This window comes from Meles meles, chromosome 6, assembly GCF_922984935.1.
Source record: "Meles meles chromosome 6, mMelMel3.1 paternal haplotype, whole genome shotgun sequence".
NCBI classification, from domain to species: domain Eukaryota; kingdom Metazoa; phylum Chordata; class Mammalia; order Carnivora; family Mustelidae; genus Meles; species Meles meles.
In genome coordinates, this window is record NC_060071.1 from 110,027,341 (window position 1) to 110,041,299 (window position 13,959).

Below are 13,959 nucleotides of genomic sequence, written 5' to 3' on the forward strand. Positions count from 1 at the left end.
GGCTGATCTGTTCTTCTACAGCCTCTTGTTTGCTATTTATTCCAGGTGGTCTATTTTTTTTTTAATTATTTTTTTTTTCAGCATAACAGTATTAATTGTTTTTGCTAGGTGGTCTATTTTTATTTCTATTTAGTGAGTCCAGTGAGTCTCTAATTGGTTCTTTTTTAAGTCTCCTATCTCTTGGTGGAGGGTCTTCAAAGAGGTCCTGCACTGTTTTCTCATTTCCAGTGAGTATGTTTATGAGCATTGCTTTAAATTCTCTATCAGACATATTACTTATCTCCATTTTATTTAGGTCTCTTGCTCTGTTTTTTTCCTGCTCTTTCATTTGGGACATATTCCTCTGTCTCCTCATTTTGTCTATTGTTGTGTCTGTTTCTCTGTGTTAGGAAAGTCAGCTACATCTCCCATACTTGAAAGTAGTGGCTTTATGAGGAAGAGGCCTTGTAGTGCAATGTCTCCTTTTCACCAGAAAATGGCGCTTCGGGGGTCTCCTATGCGTGTTGCTATGGGGTGTCCTTCCATTGTGATGGAGCTATAGTTTGCCTTCAGTCTAGCCTGCGATGGCTGTCTGCCTATGGGCAGAGTCTGTCACCTTTGGTGTCGATAGGCTGATCTGGAGCTGCCTTGGGCTTGAATTGAGTCAGACCAAGTGTTTGTCAGAGGTGCAGTAGCACCAAACTGTGGCACTTTTCCTGTGTTGTCCCCTGAGAAGGTTTTGTTGGTGGGTGGGGCCTGCAGTCAGATCATCTGCCTGTCCCCCGCCCACTGCTGGACTCACAGTCAAATTGGTGTATGGTTATCCTCTCCTCTCCCTAGAGCAGGACTCACTTTGGAGTGATGCTAGCCCTTGTCTGGGCTGCACGCACACTGTCAGGCTTGTGGCATTGCTTTGATTGGGATCTTGCCAAGAGCGATCAGAGGGGTCGATCTGCTTCGCTGTGGCCTCTTGTCTATGCCGGGCTGCAGAGGGTCTGTTCTACCAGTTTTCTGGTTAGTTTCTGGGTTATATATGCTGGTGTGGGTGTTCTCCAGGTGGCCACCTGGCAAGAGGTGAGCCCAGGGTTCTCCTACTCTGCCATCTTCCCAGCAGCCTCTCGTTTCTTCAATTTTGAGCAGTAGGATGAGGAAATATGAGTCAACAAGCTTGATAAGCAGTTTTTAAATCATGTTGGTGAGGGTATAAGTTGTTTTTGCTGCCTTAATTCTCACCTTTAGAGTACAGTACTCACCCTTTCAGGAAACCCCCTCCCCAGCAAGTGTGAATTATGAGCCAGCTGTTTGTTACAGGAATAAATGACAATAGACAACTCTAATATTGAGATAGTGGCTTATTTTATCTTATTGTTAGGAGAAATTATTACAGAAATCAAGAATCCCTCTTTGGTAGAGTTTTGTTTATATTTATAATAAATCAACAACACATAATAGCTACCATCTCTGTATATTATATATAATATATATAAATAATTATATATTATACAATCTCATATATCTTATATGTGATATCTCTGCTAAGATCCATAATAACCCAACTAGGTAGATGCTAATATTCTCATTTTCTATTTGAGAAACCTGAGGCTCAATGAGGTTACATACTTTGCCCAAGGATATGTAGCTAGTACATGACGGAGCTGGGTATCAAATGTAGTCCAACTTTGCAAGCAAAGGCTGTAGTCTTAAACATTATACTGTATTTCCTTCCTTGATAATGTTTTAAGAAGTAGAACAGATAATTTCTGATTGTTCTTATAGGTCTCAGTATCTGAAGACATATCCTAGTGTAGAAGAGTCTGAAAAAGTTGGGAGGTAGGGAAAGAACTATTTGCTATGGGCTTTAGTCCCTACTCTTAATACTATTAATATGTCACATTGATTTGTCAGTGAACCTTTCTGAATCTTGCCTTCCTTATTAGTACAGATAAGATGATCTCTGAGACCCCCTGTAGCTCTCTGTTGGTCATATGGGTGCAGTAGTTCTTTTCAACAAAAAGTCTCCCTGTCCAAAAATATTTTGAGAAGATTGCCTAACAAGAAGAATTTTTTTGAATTGGGAGAAGTTAGAAAATAATCACAAGCTACAAAATAATAAAACTACCATTATTGAGTAATAAATGTAGGCACTGCTCTAAGTTACTTACGTATCATTTATGTTGGCACTGTGATTTACATTAGGCAGTTTAGCTTCTAAGTCTGTGCTCTTAACTGTGAGCTTTCAGATGTCTCTCTAACGTCTGATTGTCAATTACTTGCAACTTTGTGTTATCTTACATAGTACAGTGTAGAATGAATGGAAAAAAGTGGGTGTTTTTTCCTATACAAGATCACAGAATGGTATATCCATTTGATAAAATGGTTCAGAAGCATTGGTTGCCTGGGTATTTCTTGAGCCACCATACATAAAGAACTGAATTTTAGGCATCTTAGGGAAAATAAGGAAGGATGATGGAGGGAAACCTTTTGTTTTTAGATTTTATTTTTGAGTAATCTCTATACCCAACATGGGGCTTTGAACTCATAACCATGAGATCAAGAGTCACATGCTTTACCAACTGAGCCAGCTGGTGCCCCTATTTTGTTCTCCTTTATGAAAATCCAGCATTGAGGTAAATCATTTCAGCCTATGAAATGGCTTATTGATGGCACATCTTAATAATAGTAACAGATTTAGCATATTATTTCAATTTAGATGTTTTTCTAATAAAGCAGCTTTGTTACATATAAAGAGATGACTAAAGTATGCTTTGGTTTGGAGTAATGAAATTGTTGTCATTTTTTGAGTTAAAAATCATTGTTTTAATAAAGCAGAAATAAGCCGTTGTGTTTTCTTAAAGCCATTGTTTCTGAAAGTTTCAAGAAAATGCTTTTATTAAGCAAAAAATCTGAATATTAGAGAAAACATGCTCCTTTTTTATTCCAAAGAAAATGTAGTATATAAAATTCCCATTTAGGTCATTATGAATTTAGAAGAGTGTTTCATTATAGCAGCAGGTCCCACTGGGGGATACATCCCCTTTGGAGTGTGAGCCTATCAGATTGGAAGGGAGCCCTGGTTAGTTTGAAAAAGCCCCAAAAGTGATTCAGATTTTCCCCTCTCTCTACCCCAACCCTCTGTTGAAAAATCACTGGTTTAGAAAAGATTTCACAGTTCTTTTCTCCAAAGCCAGCCATGTACAATATATAGCACCTTCTAAAGAAGGCAATAGAACAAGAAGAGGCAAAGAGAAGTTACCAAGAATAGAAGAAGAATTTGGGTTCCAGGATGGAAACATTAACAGCTAGAAGTGGTATGATGCTAAAAGGCAGAGAGCTCAATTAATTGTTAGTCTTTAAACTCTCTTATATTTGAGGTGGAACAGGAACATTATTTGGAAGATTTGCTCACTGCTGTCAGTCTGCTCTGTGTTAGTTTTATCTTTACAATTAAAGAGGATTAAGACAATGTCTTATTCTTTGTGGTCTTCACAACACCTCATATAATAATGATGGACACATAAAATTTTTTTTTAATTGAATCCTAGCTAGACCTAAGGTAGGTTTTCTTTTTTCTTTTCTTAGTTTCCACCCTTTTCTGTTTAATATGAAAGGGGATGACATTGCTTGTTTCTTAATGCAGCACAATAGATAGGTTTAAATTCAGGGCTTGGAAGCAATCATTTCTGAGCAGACTGCCACTTAATTTTACTTTTTCCCCTCCCCACCCACCAAAAAAGGATCTTTAGTGGAACAGGCCTCAGTGGTAGAACTGATTGATGCTGTTGTGTCCACCTTTGCACTATAGGTGCTGTGTAGAGTGGGAAAGACAGCTGCAGCGGGCCACGCAGTAACCTTTCCTTCTCTAACTCTCAGAAACTTAGAGGCAGAGTAGGAAGTGAACAGAGATAGTGTCTCATATAGTAACATGATAGTAAGTGCTTTGAATGCATTTAAACAGATTTTTTTAAAAGTTTAAATGTTTAATTTTGGTCTATTTGCAGATTGTCGGTATATAATAAGTAACTTGTATTTGCCCCCCCCCCCCCGTCTTACCTTTAGAAAACTATGTTTTCTTCTAAAGCTGTTCTTTTTAAGCCTTTTCTGTCATTAATCTAATTGTATCTAATTTTTTTCAAGGTTTTATTTATTTGACAGATCATAAGTAGGCAGAGAGGTAGGCAGAGAGAGAGAGGAAGGGAAGCAGGCTCCCCGCTAAACAGAGAACCTGATGCGGGGCTCGATCCCAGGACCCTGAGATCATGACCTGAGCCAAAGGCAGAGGCTTTAACTCACTAAGCCACCCAGGTGCCCCTAATTCTTTAATGTATTTAGTTTTTAGGTTTCCAAGAGTATAATGACAATAGTTTAACATGAAACTTTGTCACCAGTGACAACCTATTGCTCAGTTAAATGAATGATGTAATGCTTCAAGTCATGTTCATTTATGTATCTTCTTCCAAATCCACCTGACATTTTTCTGAAATAAGAGAATAAGAGAAACTTGAGAGAAGTCTGATTTTTATTTTAGAGAAAATCAGAAAATACCGGATGGCGCTACCATCCTCTACATTTTTTCCAAATTGTTCTGCCTGAAGAATTTGTTTGAAACAACAGATATTGACAGTTATTGACTGACTGCATGTCAGAGCACGGATTAAGAGCGTGCCATTAACATGAGCACACGCTTCCGGTGCCCAGGGTATCCTGCTGGCTGGAGAACCACACGTACTACAGGTTTCTCTCTTCAGTTAACTTTTCTCTACTTCATCATTCCCTAGCCAGAAAGAGGTTTTCCCCAGTCTATTTCATCGTAATATTAAAATTTGGTGTTGGTTTGACAATGTAGTGCTCTTCTGTGCTCTCTGACAACATTATTGGTTGCTTCACATAGATTGTCTTGGGCAATATGCCGCTGTCTGGCCCAGGGTGAAGGGAGATTCTACACTTCTTGTAATGATTAAATCCTTAAGTAACAGAATCTGTGAGAACTTTTAACCTTGGAAGAAAGTTGCAAATTCTCTAGTGATTCTTTGTTTCCCCCTTTCCTTAATTTTTGATGCCTAATCATTGGGTAAAGTAATTTTCCATGGATAGTCATTAAAATTCAGCTGTTTAACTTCCTTTTTATTAAGGTCATTAGATCAAGCTTCTGTTTACTTGGTTTTATGAGAGTAACTGGGAGTGCATGTAGTTTGTGTTCTTTTTAGTGAATAGGAATGAATCATGGTTATTTCTAGGCGTAACTGATTTTCTTATGAAAAACAAAATCTCAACGTAGCTTCTTCAGGTGATATGGATCGGACACAAACAGAGCCTGATCTGTAACTCATGTCTGTTTGTACATGTAAAGATTTTTACTTTGTAAGTTGTTGAGAGGCACCTGGCTGGCTCATTCAGTAGAGCATGCAACTCTTGATCTCAGGGTTGTGAATTCAAGCCCCATATTGGGCATGGAAACTACTTAAAAAATAAAAAAAAGAAGAGTTGAACTTGGAGCTATTCATATTTTTCATTTTCTTATAATTTCTTTGATAATAATCAGCACAGTAGAAAGACTAATTGTGCTTTTTAAATTTTTCTAAAATACTTATAAACACACCGAGCTAATAGAACTCCACGCACTAAACTCCAACCCTCCAAAAAGCGTAAGTCAGGGGAGAGAAAAAAACGTTTCATTTCCCTTTGGAAAGTTTATAAAATGTTGAATTAAAAGGGTGCAGGTGTGGTATTCAGAGCACTGAGGATAGTACTCAAGATAATTCCATCTGGGGGAGGTTATTTGTTGGGACAGGACAGTGTTTAAACTTTGAAGTCAGTTTTAAACAAAGTGAAGCAGCTGGAACCTGGCATAAGAAGAAACGAACCTTTCACATTAACTATTGCTTTTTAGAAGAAAAAGAATTGGAGTTGTTTTTACAGGTGCCAATACATTTATTCTATCTATAGGAACTGCTTTATTTTTATCCTAAATTATACATTTCAAAATAAGCATTTGTCAACTCATTTTAAAAACAGAAGCAATAGTAAACTTAAAAAACACAGTAAGATTTATAGGTCTAAAACACATTTTGGAATGAGACTATAGTAACATTTTAAATCACCCTTTTCAACATGAAAGGAAGGAAAGAAACATTTAATAGTAACTAATCTGGGAAGTAGAGGTAAATAAAATATTGCATTCTGTACTTGACAGCAATGACTAGGCACCTTCTTCATCAAGACTTTTAGTATTTGTCCTCAAACACTAAAGCTATGATGTTGCAAAATCTGCAGAGGGAGTGGGGTTAAGTATGTGAGGAGAATTGAATACAGCAGGGTAGTTTAGCAGCTGCCTAAACAAGGAATTAAAGCAAGAGTAGATGAGCCCAGGGTGAACAGGAAAAATGCTTCAAGAATTCCATAAAATACAGCTGAAATCCTTGTAACATTTCCACAGACAGCTGGTAAGCCAACTATATAGCTGGAACTCAGAGCTGATTTTAAAGACAGGATCTGGTCAGCGAGAATCTAAGCAGGCTGTTAGCTGCGAGAATCCACAGACTCTTGAGGTACAAGCAAATCAGTCCAGTTCAGCAGCCCTTTGAAGGCCCACTGTGTGCTCACTGTTGTGCTACAACTTTGTAGAATGCGGAGGTAAATAAGATGAAGTCACGGCCCTCCTACAGCATGCAGTTAACAGGAACAGACCCCCAAGCAAATAACAATTGAGATGATAAGGTCACAGATGCTTCCTGTGTACCTGCTGTCCTAGTCAGACAGCAAAGACTCCAAGTCCCAGTCCAGGCTCTTACGGAGTATCTTGTTTAGAGCAAGTGACAGACACATCAACAAATAATCACAATGCAGTTTGGTAAGTGCAAATTACCAAATCACTTTCGGAGAGAATGAAGCATCCACAGTTGACAGGACAGGAATTGCTGTATTTCACCACTGCTGCTGGAAAGACAGCTCAAAGAAAAGGATGTGACTCACTTGCACATGGGGCGGGCAATCTTTTAAGCCAGTGATTCTGAAATATTTGGGGGCCCGCAGACCATCTAGAGCACTGAAAGCTGTGGCCCTCTGTCTCCCTCCCAAACTGTACCCATATGAAAATAATATGCATACTTTTCCAGGGTGTTCACAGATCCTTGGCCATTCATCCGTATGCCCTGGGTTAAGATTCATGTACATGGATTCAAGACGATTACATTTGTTTCCTTTTAGACTTTTTTTTTTAATTTGTCATTTATAAGAAACCAGTCTTTATTTTCATGCAGAAAAACCCAAATCCAAGCTATTTAAAGTCACTCAACTATCTTTTCATCCACTCATAGAAGAATGCCATAAGTTGGTGCATATCCCATGTGCCTCATGTGATACTTAATCTAAGTGAAGAGTTGGAGATGCTGTACTCTTCTGTGAAGCTATCAAGGAAATGTTTTCTTTGGCTCTCTGCTTGTCTCATGTTGTTTGAGGAGAGAATGCTTTGTTTGGATTCCTCTCAGTTTGCAAATAACAGAGATAGAATAATGAGTTACCAAGTGTTTGAGGATTAGGGTCAGAATCTGCAACCTCCTGATGAAATGCATTATCTAAACCCAAAAAACTTTTACGAAGTTATGCATATTTTTAGAAACATAAATACAATATACAGACAAAATATAAATGGACATTAAAAATCCTATATTATTACTTGTATTCCTTAGAATAAATTAGTTTAACTTTTCTGTTCCTTAGTCTTAAAAATCCAATATCAAATGTAAAATTTCTTCATGAATTTTAAATACCTTTGAAGCAAAAAAAAAAAAAATTGAATTTCAAACATCTAAAAAAGGTATTAAAATATGTTTTAGGAAGCTTGAAATACATGGTCTGACTCAATGGCATCCCAGCTTAAATGTAGCCACGTTAAATGATGTACTGCAAACCCACGGAATCAAGGAGTCGTCTCTTTAAAAAAAAAAAACTCTGAAAACAGCTGTTGAAACAATTACATCATAGAGTAATGAAATGACTGTGGAAATTTAAAAAGTCAAACTTTAAAAGCATCAAACTACATTTAATATAGGCAGAAAATTTATGTTTGCTTTAATGATGATTTATTAAGACATGATGTCTTTTTCCTTAAAAAAAAAAAAATTAAACTCTATGAGGACCATAACTGGATATGAAAATGACTCTTTTTGCCTGGTAACACTCATTTGCCTGATTTTTTTAAAATGTTCCCAGTCTAAAAAATCCTTATTTAAAGTTCAAAATGACTGTTCAAAATAAAGTAAATGAACTCTTCAAAAAGTCTTCCCCAGATGCACATTTACAAACACCTTTGGATAAAATGGTGCATTTTATTGGTTTAACTCGTTGACTAAAGCATAATTACTTGAGTTTAAATAGCGTAACTATTTGGAGGCCTTCTAGAGCTGTGTTTTGTTTTTGTTTTTTTTTTTTTTTCTTTTTCTTAGTGCATTTCAGTGAACCATTCTTATCCTCTCTAAAGCAGACTACCTTTGGCAGTCCATCCTGAGGGTCATTACCTCTTGGGATAGTTCCTTTCCAGTTACCTGAAAGGAAGAGCTGATCTGTTGCGAGTGCTTTCTGTGTGCCAGCACGAAGCAGAACACTGCATATGCATTATCCCTTTTAATTCTCATAAAACACCCTGGGAAAGGTACTCTTATCTTTATTTTAAGGACGAGGAAACTGGGGTGTGCAGAAGTTACATAACTTTCCTAAAATCTCTTATCACTCACCATCCCTCTTACCCATTACCTATTTTTCTTTAACACTCAGTTGGACTATGATGGCCGTGGAATAGAGCCTTTGTTCTCTTTATTGCTGATATCGCCAGAGTCTGGAACAGTGCTTGGCACATAGTAGGTGCTCAGTTGATATTTGTTGGGTGGATAGATGGATGAGCTCTGCTCTGCCTTATTCCAGAAGCCTCACTCTGACAGTTTGGATGGGACTGTTCCCAAGTGACTGGACAGCAGATCTCATTTGGACCCTAGACTTGGCCTATCATAAAGGGACTTGAGCTTGAAACATCATTACTGCTCCTCTCCTTACCTGCCCCTACTATTGCATATTGCATGAATGGAATTTATCTTACCCACCTTTAAAAGTAACGTTGTTTTTCTTTTTTAGTTTGAGTCATGGAGATACTTGCTATAGTGCAGAAGGCAGTGAGATGTCTCAGCGCTTCCAGTTTTGAATTAATTAGATGAATTATACTAGACTTTTTTTTTTTTAATCATCTGTTACCTCGTGTGACTCTTTACTCGTTGGTCTCTTCCTACTTATCTCTCTGATATTTCCCTTTTGTTTTTCGTTATTTTCTCTTTAGTCACCTTTCTTTGTCCTTCCTCGAATTTTTGTCATCATTTCTCTTCTCAGCCTAGTTTCTCTCCCTAGGTTATCACTGTTCTCATTACTCAAATTATTGTATCTATATATATAGATGACTGCTTATTCTGTCTCTAAAACTGCCCGATGGTCTCTGACACCTTTGATTCCAGTTGCTTGCTGGAGAAGTCCATTCACATGTCTTGTAGGTATTCACGCTCATCAGGTATGTAACTCATCCCAGTATCTCCACACCTCTTTATAACCCCCTAGCCTCAGGCTGGTTTATGTTCTAATTACTGCCTAATCAGTCAACTAACCCTGTAATTTCAGGACCACACTCAATTCTTTATAAGTTGGGAGTCTTCCGCCAAAACCTTGAATCTATTTCCAGTGGCAAGGATCATCAGTTCTTGAATGGATGATTTTGATAGATCTCTCTTGTCTCTCTTTATTTTGCACACAGCTGTTGGAATTCTCTCTTCTAAAATATATTTGGTCATCCAACTCCTCTGTTCAGAATCTTGTGACTCATCATTGTTTACAGAACTTGACCCTGACCTTCCTTTACAGCCTTCTCTCTCACTATTCCTTCAATCCAATTATTACTTTGATTTCAGAACAGAGTTCCTTTAACATACTGACTTAAAAAAAGTACTGACTTCAAATTGACTTTATTTTGTTGACTTTATTCATCACCTTCCATATCTTTGAAATCGTACTTCAACTGCTACTTCCGTGTCATTTTTTTGTGTTATCTATTCACTTTTTTTTTTTAAGATTTTATTTATTTATTTGACAGAGAGATCACAAGCAGACAGAGAGGCAGGCAGAGAGAGAGGAGGAAGCAGGCCCCCCACCGAGCAGAGAGCCCGATGCGGGACTCGATCCCAGGATCCCGGGATCATGACCTGAGCCGAAGGCAGAGGCTCAACCCACTGAGCCACCCAGGCGCCCCACCTACTCACTTTTTAAGAAATTTATTAAATTTTTTTAATTTTTTAATAAACTTATAATGTATTTTTATCCCCAGGGGAACAGGTCTGTGAATCACCAGGTTTACACACTTCACAGCACTCACCATAGCATATACCCTCCCCAGTGTCCATAACCACACCCCCTCTCCCTACCGCCCTCCCCCAGCCACTCTGTTTTGTGAGATTAGGAGTCACTTATGGTTTGTCTCCCTCCCAATCCCATCTTGTTTCATTTATTCTATGTCATTTTAACTTACTTGTCACTTTAACTAACTATTGCTGTACATGTCTGTCTCTGCTTCTAACTTATGTGCTTCTTGAGGATGAGGACAATTTCTCCTTCATCTGTGAATCTCTCAGAACCGTAGGCTTGTAGGTATGTTTAGTTGGTGAGAGTATGCTTTTGAAAAGCCCACTTTATTATCCATTTGCCTCAGTCACCTTGTCTGTCTCCCAGAATTACTGTCAAGATGAGGTAAGATGATGGGGAAAGATTTTTGCAATTATGAATTGCTGTGTAAGTAAAAAGCATTAACTATGAGAAATAGCATAACTTTGCAGTGATTGAATTTAATATGTTCTCTGAGACTTGCAAATTTCTTTGAGATCCAAAAAAAGTTATAGCTCTTGTTACATCATTGAGCCATTTACTCAGTAATTTAGTGCACATAGTAGAAAAGGAAGGTACACGTAAAGCAGTTTTGTGATGTAACAGAAAAAAGAGTATCTGGTATCAGTAGGGTTTTGACAGATAGGCAACTAAGTAAAGGAATGGAATTTTTTCCATTCCTTTACTTAGTAGGGATAGGTAACATTGAGCTTTTATGGGTTGAAGATTAATTTTGCTCTTGGCGTTGGTTATACTTTATATTTGTTTTTACTTTATTGATGAAGTAAGCTCTGATCTTGGATACTTTTCCTGGTTATTTTGTGTGCTCTGAATCATGACTTCGTAAAATGACAGAACATTTAAATAATGCTTATGTCCTATAAAGATCTTTTTTTAAAGCAGTTCTTATTGTGTCTTCATTTTAGTTTTTAATCATATCCTGACAGAACTAAATTTCAAAAAGTCTCTCCTTATTTAAAATATTTATTCTATTCAAATTGACATAAGGCTTGTTTTCTTCTTAGAAGATTATTCTGTGGTATTATAATTTGTGATGTTGCTATAATGTTGCCAATTCTTATCTGTCCCTCTTATAAAAAAAATGAAATTGACACAAATAACAAAAAGGAATGGCATAATATTAAGTATTTGTAAGACTTCCTAATGTGAAGGAGTTTGGCTTTTACAAATACTCCGATCATCTTGGACAGCTGTGATTAAATCATCACTGAAATTTCTGAAAATGTCTACTTTTACCGTAGTCCCTATAAAATGTAGTGGAGAATTCCACTTTATTACTGTGAAAACTACTTGAAAAATATAAAGGAGTTTTAGAAAAATTACTATGGCTCTTGACTCAGAAATCTCTTTAAGATTATTAAGGATAATTTGTTTTTAAGATGCTTATTATTTTTATGTATATATAGTAAAGCCATAATATCTGAAACAGGGATTTTTGTAGTCTTAAATAATAGCAAGTTGGCATTCTTCATGTTCTTAGATGGTGTGCTTTAAACTTAAAGAAGTGAGTTAGGGTAGAGGCAGATAGATTACATTTATGGTCAACTCTGGATTTCTGTTTAACATATTAATGAATTCTTCATCCCAGACTGTCTCCGCTGCCACAAGCTGGTTTCTTTATTGCCTCCCACTACTCTCAGTCCATGGAGTGGAGATTTTTTTTCTGTATTTGGTTAAATGTAGCAATCATGAAGAAAAGTCTGTTTTACAGAAAAAAGTACTTCCCGAAGCCAAATGTCAATGTTATTTGAATGATCACTTTATTACTTTTTTCCTTTAACCTTGTTTCCCTTCTATCAGTTCTGTTAACTAATAGCACAGCACTCTTGGGCACTCAGAAATGAGTTTTAATGACATGATCCTGAGGTGAGCGTTCATTTTGTAGGAGTAGGAAAAGGGTAACCAAAGTGCCTTGGCAACCTTTGACCTCAGATGATTTTCACTTGGTTCATATCACTTTTTTTAAAAAGTCAGGTTCTTTTTGTAACTTAGTATCAAATCCTTATTTTAGGGCTGTTCCAGCGTGTTTTTTTTAAATTAGACTTAGCTATTTACTTGATGGTAATAGTAATGAGAGTAGCACTAGTATTATACTAAATAGTACTGGTTAGTGGTACTGGTAACTCTGAGTTTTCAAGCACTTGCTAAGTGCTAAGCTCTGTTGTCAGGCTCTTTACCGATACTATTTTGTCCTCATTACACTCTGCAGGGTTGGTACTAGTAACCCATTTAACATGGAAGGACTGAAATTTTGAGTGGTAAAACAATTTGCTGAGGTCATACAGTGAGTAAGAGGGTAAATCTGGGTTTCAGAGACTAGATTCTGACCCCTACCTGGTCTTGCCTGGCATTTGTCATTTGTACCACAACTCTTGGCACTTGGGTATCATCTTAGTCCATTCAGGCTACCGTAACAAAATACTGCTGACTGAGTGGCTTATAAACAACAGAAATTTTATTCCTCACACTTCTGGAGAAATCAAAACAAATCTCCTCTTCCTGGTTCACAGCCATCGCCTTCTCACTGTCCTTTTTTTTTTTTTTCCCACTGTGTGTTTACGTGGTGGAAGGGGCTAACAAGCTCCGTGGGGGACCTCTTTTATAAACCCTATTCATGAGGGCTCCACTCCGATGACCTAAGCACCTCCCAAAGTCCCCGCTTCCTAATGCTATCACATCAGACATTAAGATTTCAACAAACGAATGTTGGGGAGGGGAGTGTAAATAGTCAGATCATAACCTACTTTTAAAATGTTGTCCATAATTGTCTAGGGGAGGGAGAAGAAAGGAGGAAGGTGTATGTTATCTCTGAGAAGTTCTGAGCTGCGAGCTCCTTGAGGAAAGAAATGATCTCGTATGCAATCCTTGTTTGCCCTTGCCTGATATTAGTCAAGAAAGCTTATAGCATCTAAGTACTCAGGATACGCTTATTTAGCTGAATGTGTTTTTCCTTTTTGCAGGCGGTAAAGCGGTACCACTTTTTGCTTCGCAGACGTCACCCACCAAGATGTCTGTGATGCTGCCCTCAGTGAAGCTGGAGGACTATTCACAGTCTCTGAGCATCAGCACCGTCCAGGGGGACACGGACTCCTCAGGAGCAGATACCTTCTGAAAGGGAAGTGAGAGCCAGCATAGTATTTGTGCCACTGGTTTTGAAGTCATTTTTCTCAGGCATAAAACCATGTCTCAAACTATTTGGCGTTTTGAGCATATTCTGAAAAACAATTTCTAATTTTTTATTAAATTCAAAAACATAACGGGTATTTAGGTAAAATTTTTAAATAAAATAATTTAAATACGAATCATTGTGAGTCTGAATTATTTCTTAGAATCCTGAGGCAGCTTGGAGTAGTGGAAAGGGCATGACTTTTAACATGTAAGAATGTATTCTATGAAAAAAAAAAAAAAAAAAAAGAATGTATTCTATGAATATAATTATCTGTAGTTATGAAACGATGTTGCTCAGGGCTATTCATTCCGAATTTTTTTGTAACAACAAATAATTGGCGGCAATCTAACGCCTGTCAATAAGGGACTGACTAAAAAAGTCAT

At 37.4% G+C, this 13,959-nt stretch overlaps 1 protein-coding gene across 6 annotated transcripts in view; it reads left to right on the top strand.

Moving 5' to 3' along the window:
* KIAA0586 (KIAA0586 ortholog) overlaps positions 1 to 13,709 on the top strand; it is a 126,363-nt gene extending 112,654 nt beyond the window's left edge. For all 6 annotated transcript variants that reach the window (XM_046009772.1, XM_046009768.1, XM_046009771.1 and 3 more), the window contains one exon: positions 13,368 to 13,709. In XM_046009772.1, coding sequence (XP_045865728.1) covers positions 13,368 to 13,519 — 152 coding nt within the window. In that variant the 3' untranslated portion in view covers positions 13,520 to 13,709. The remainder of the gene's footprint in view (positions 1 to 13,367) is intronic.
* Positions 13,710 to 13,959: the final 250 nt, after the last annotated feature.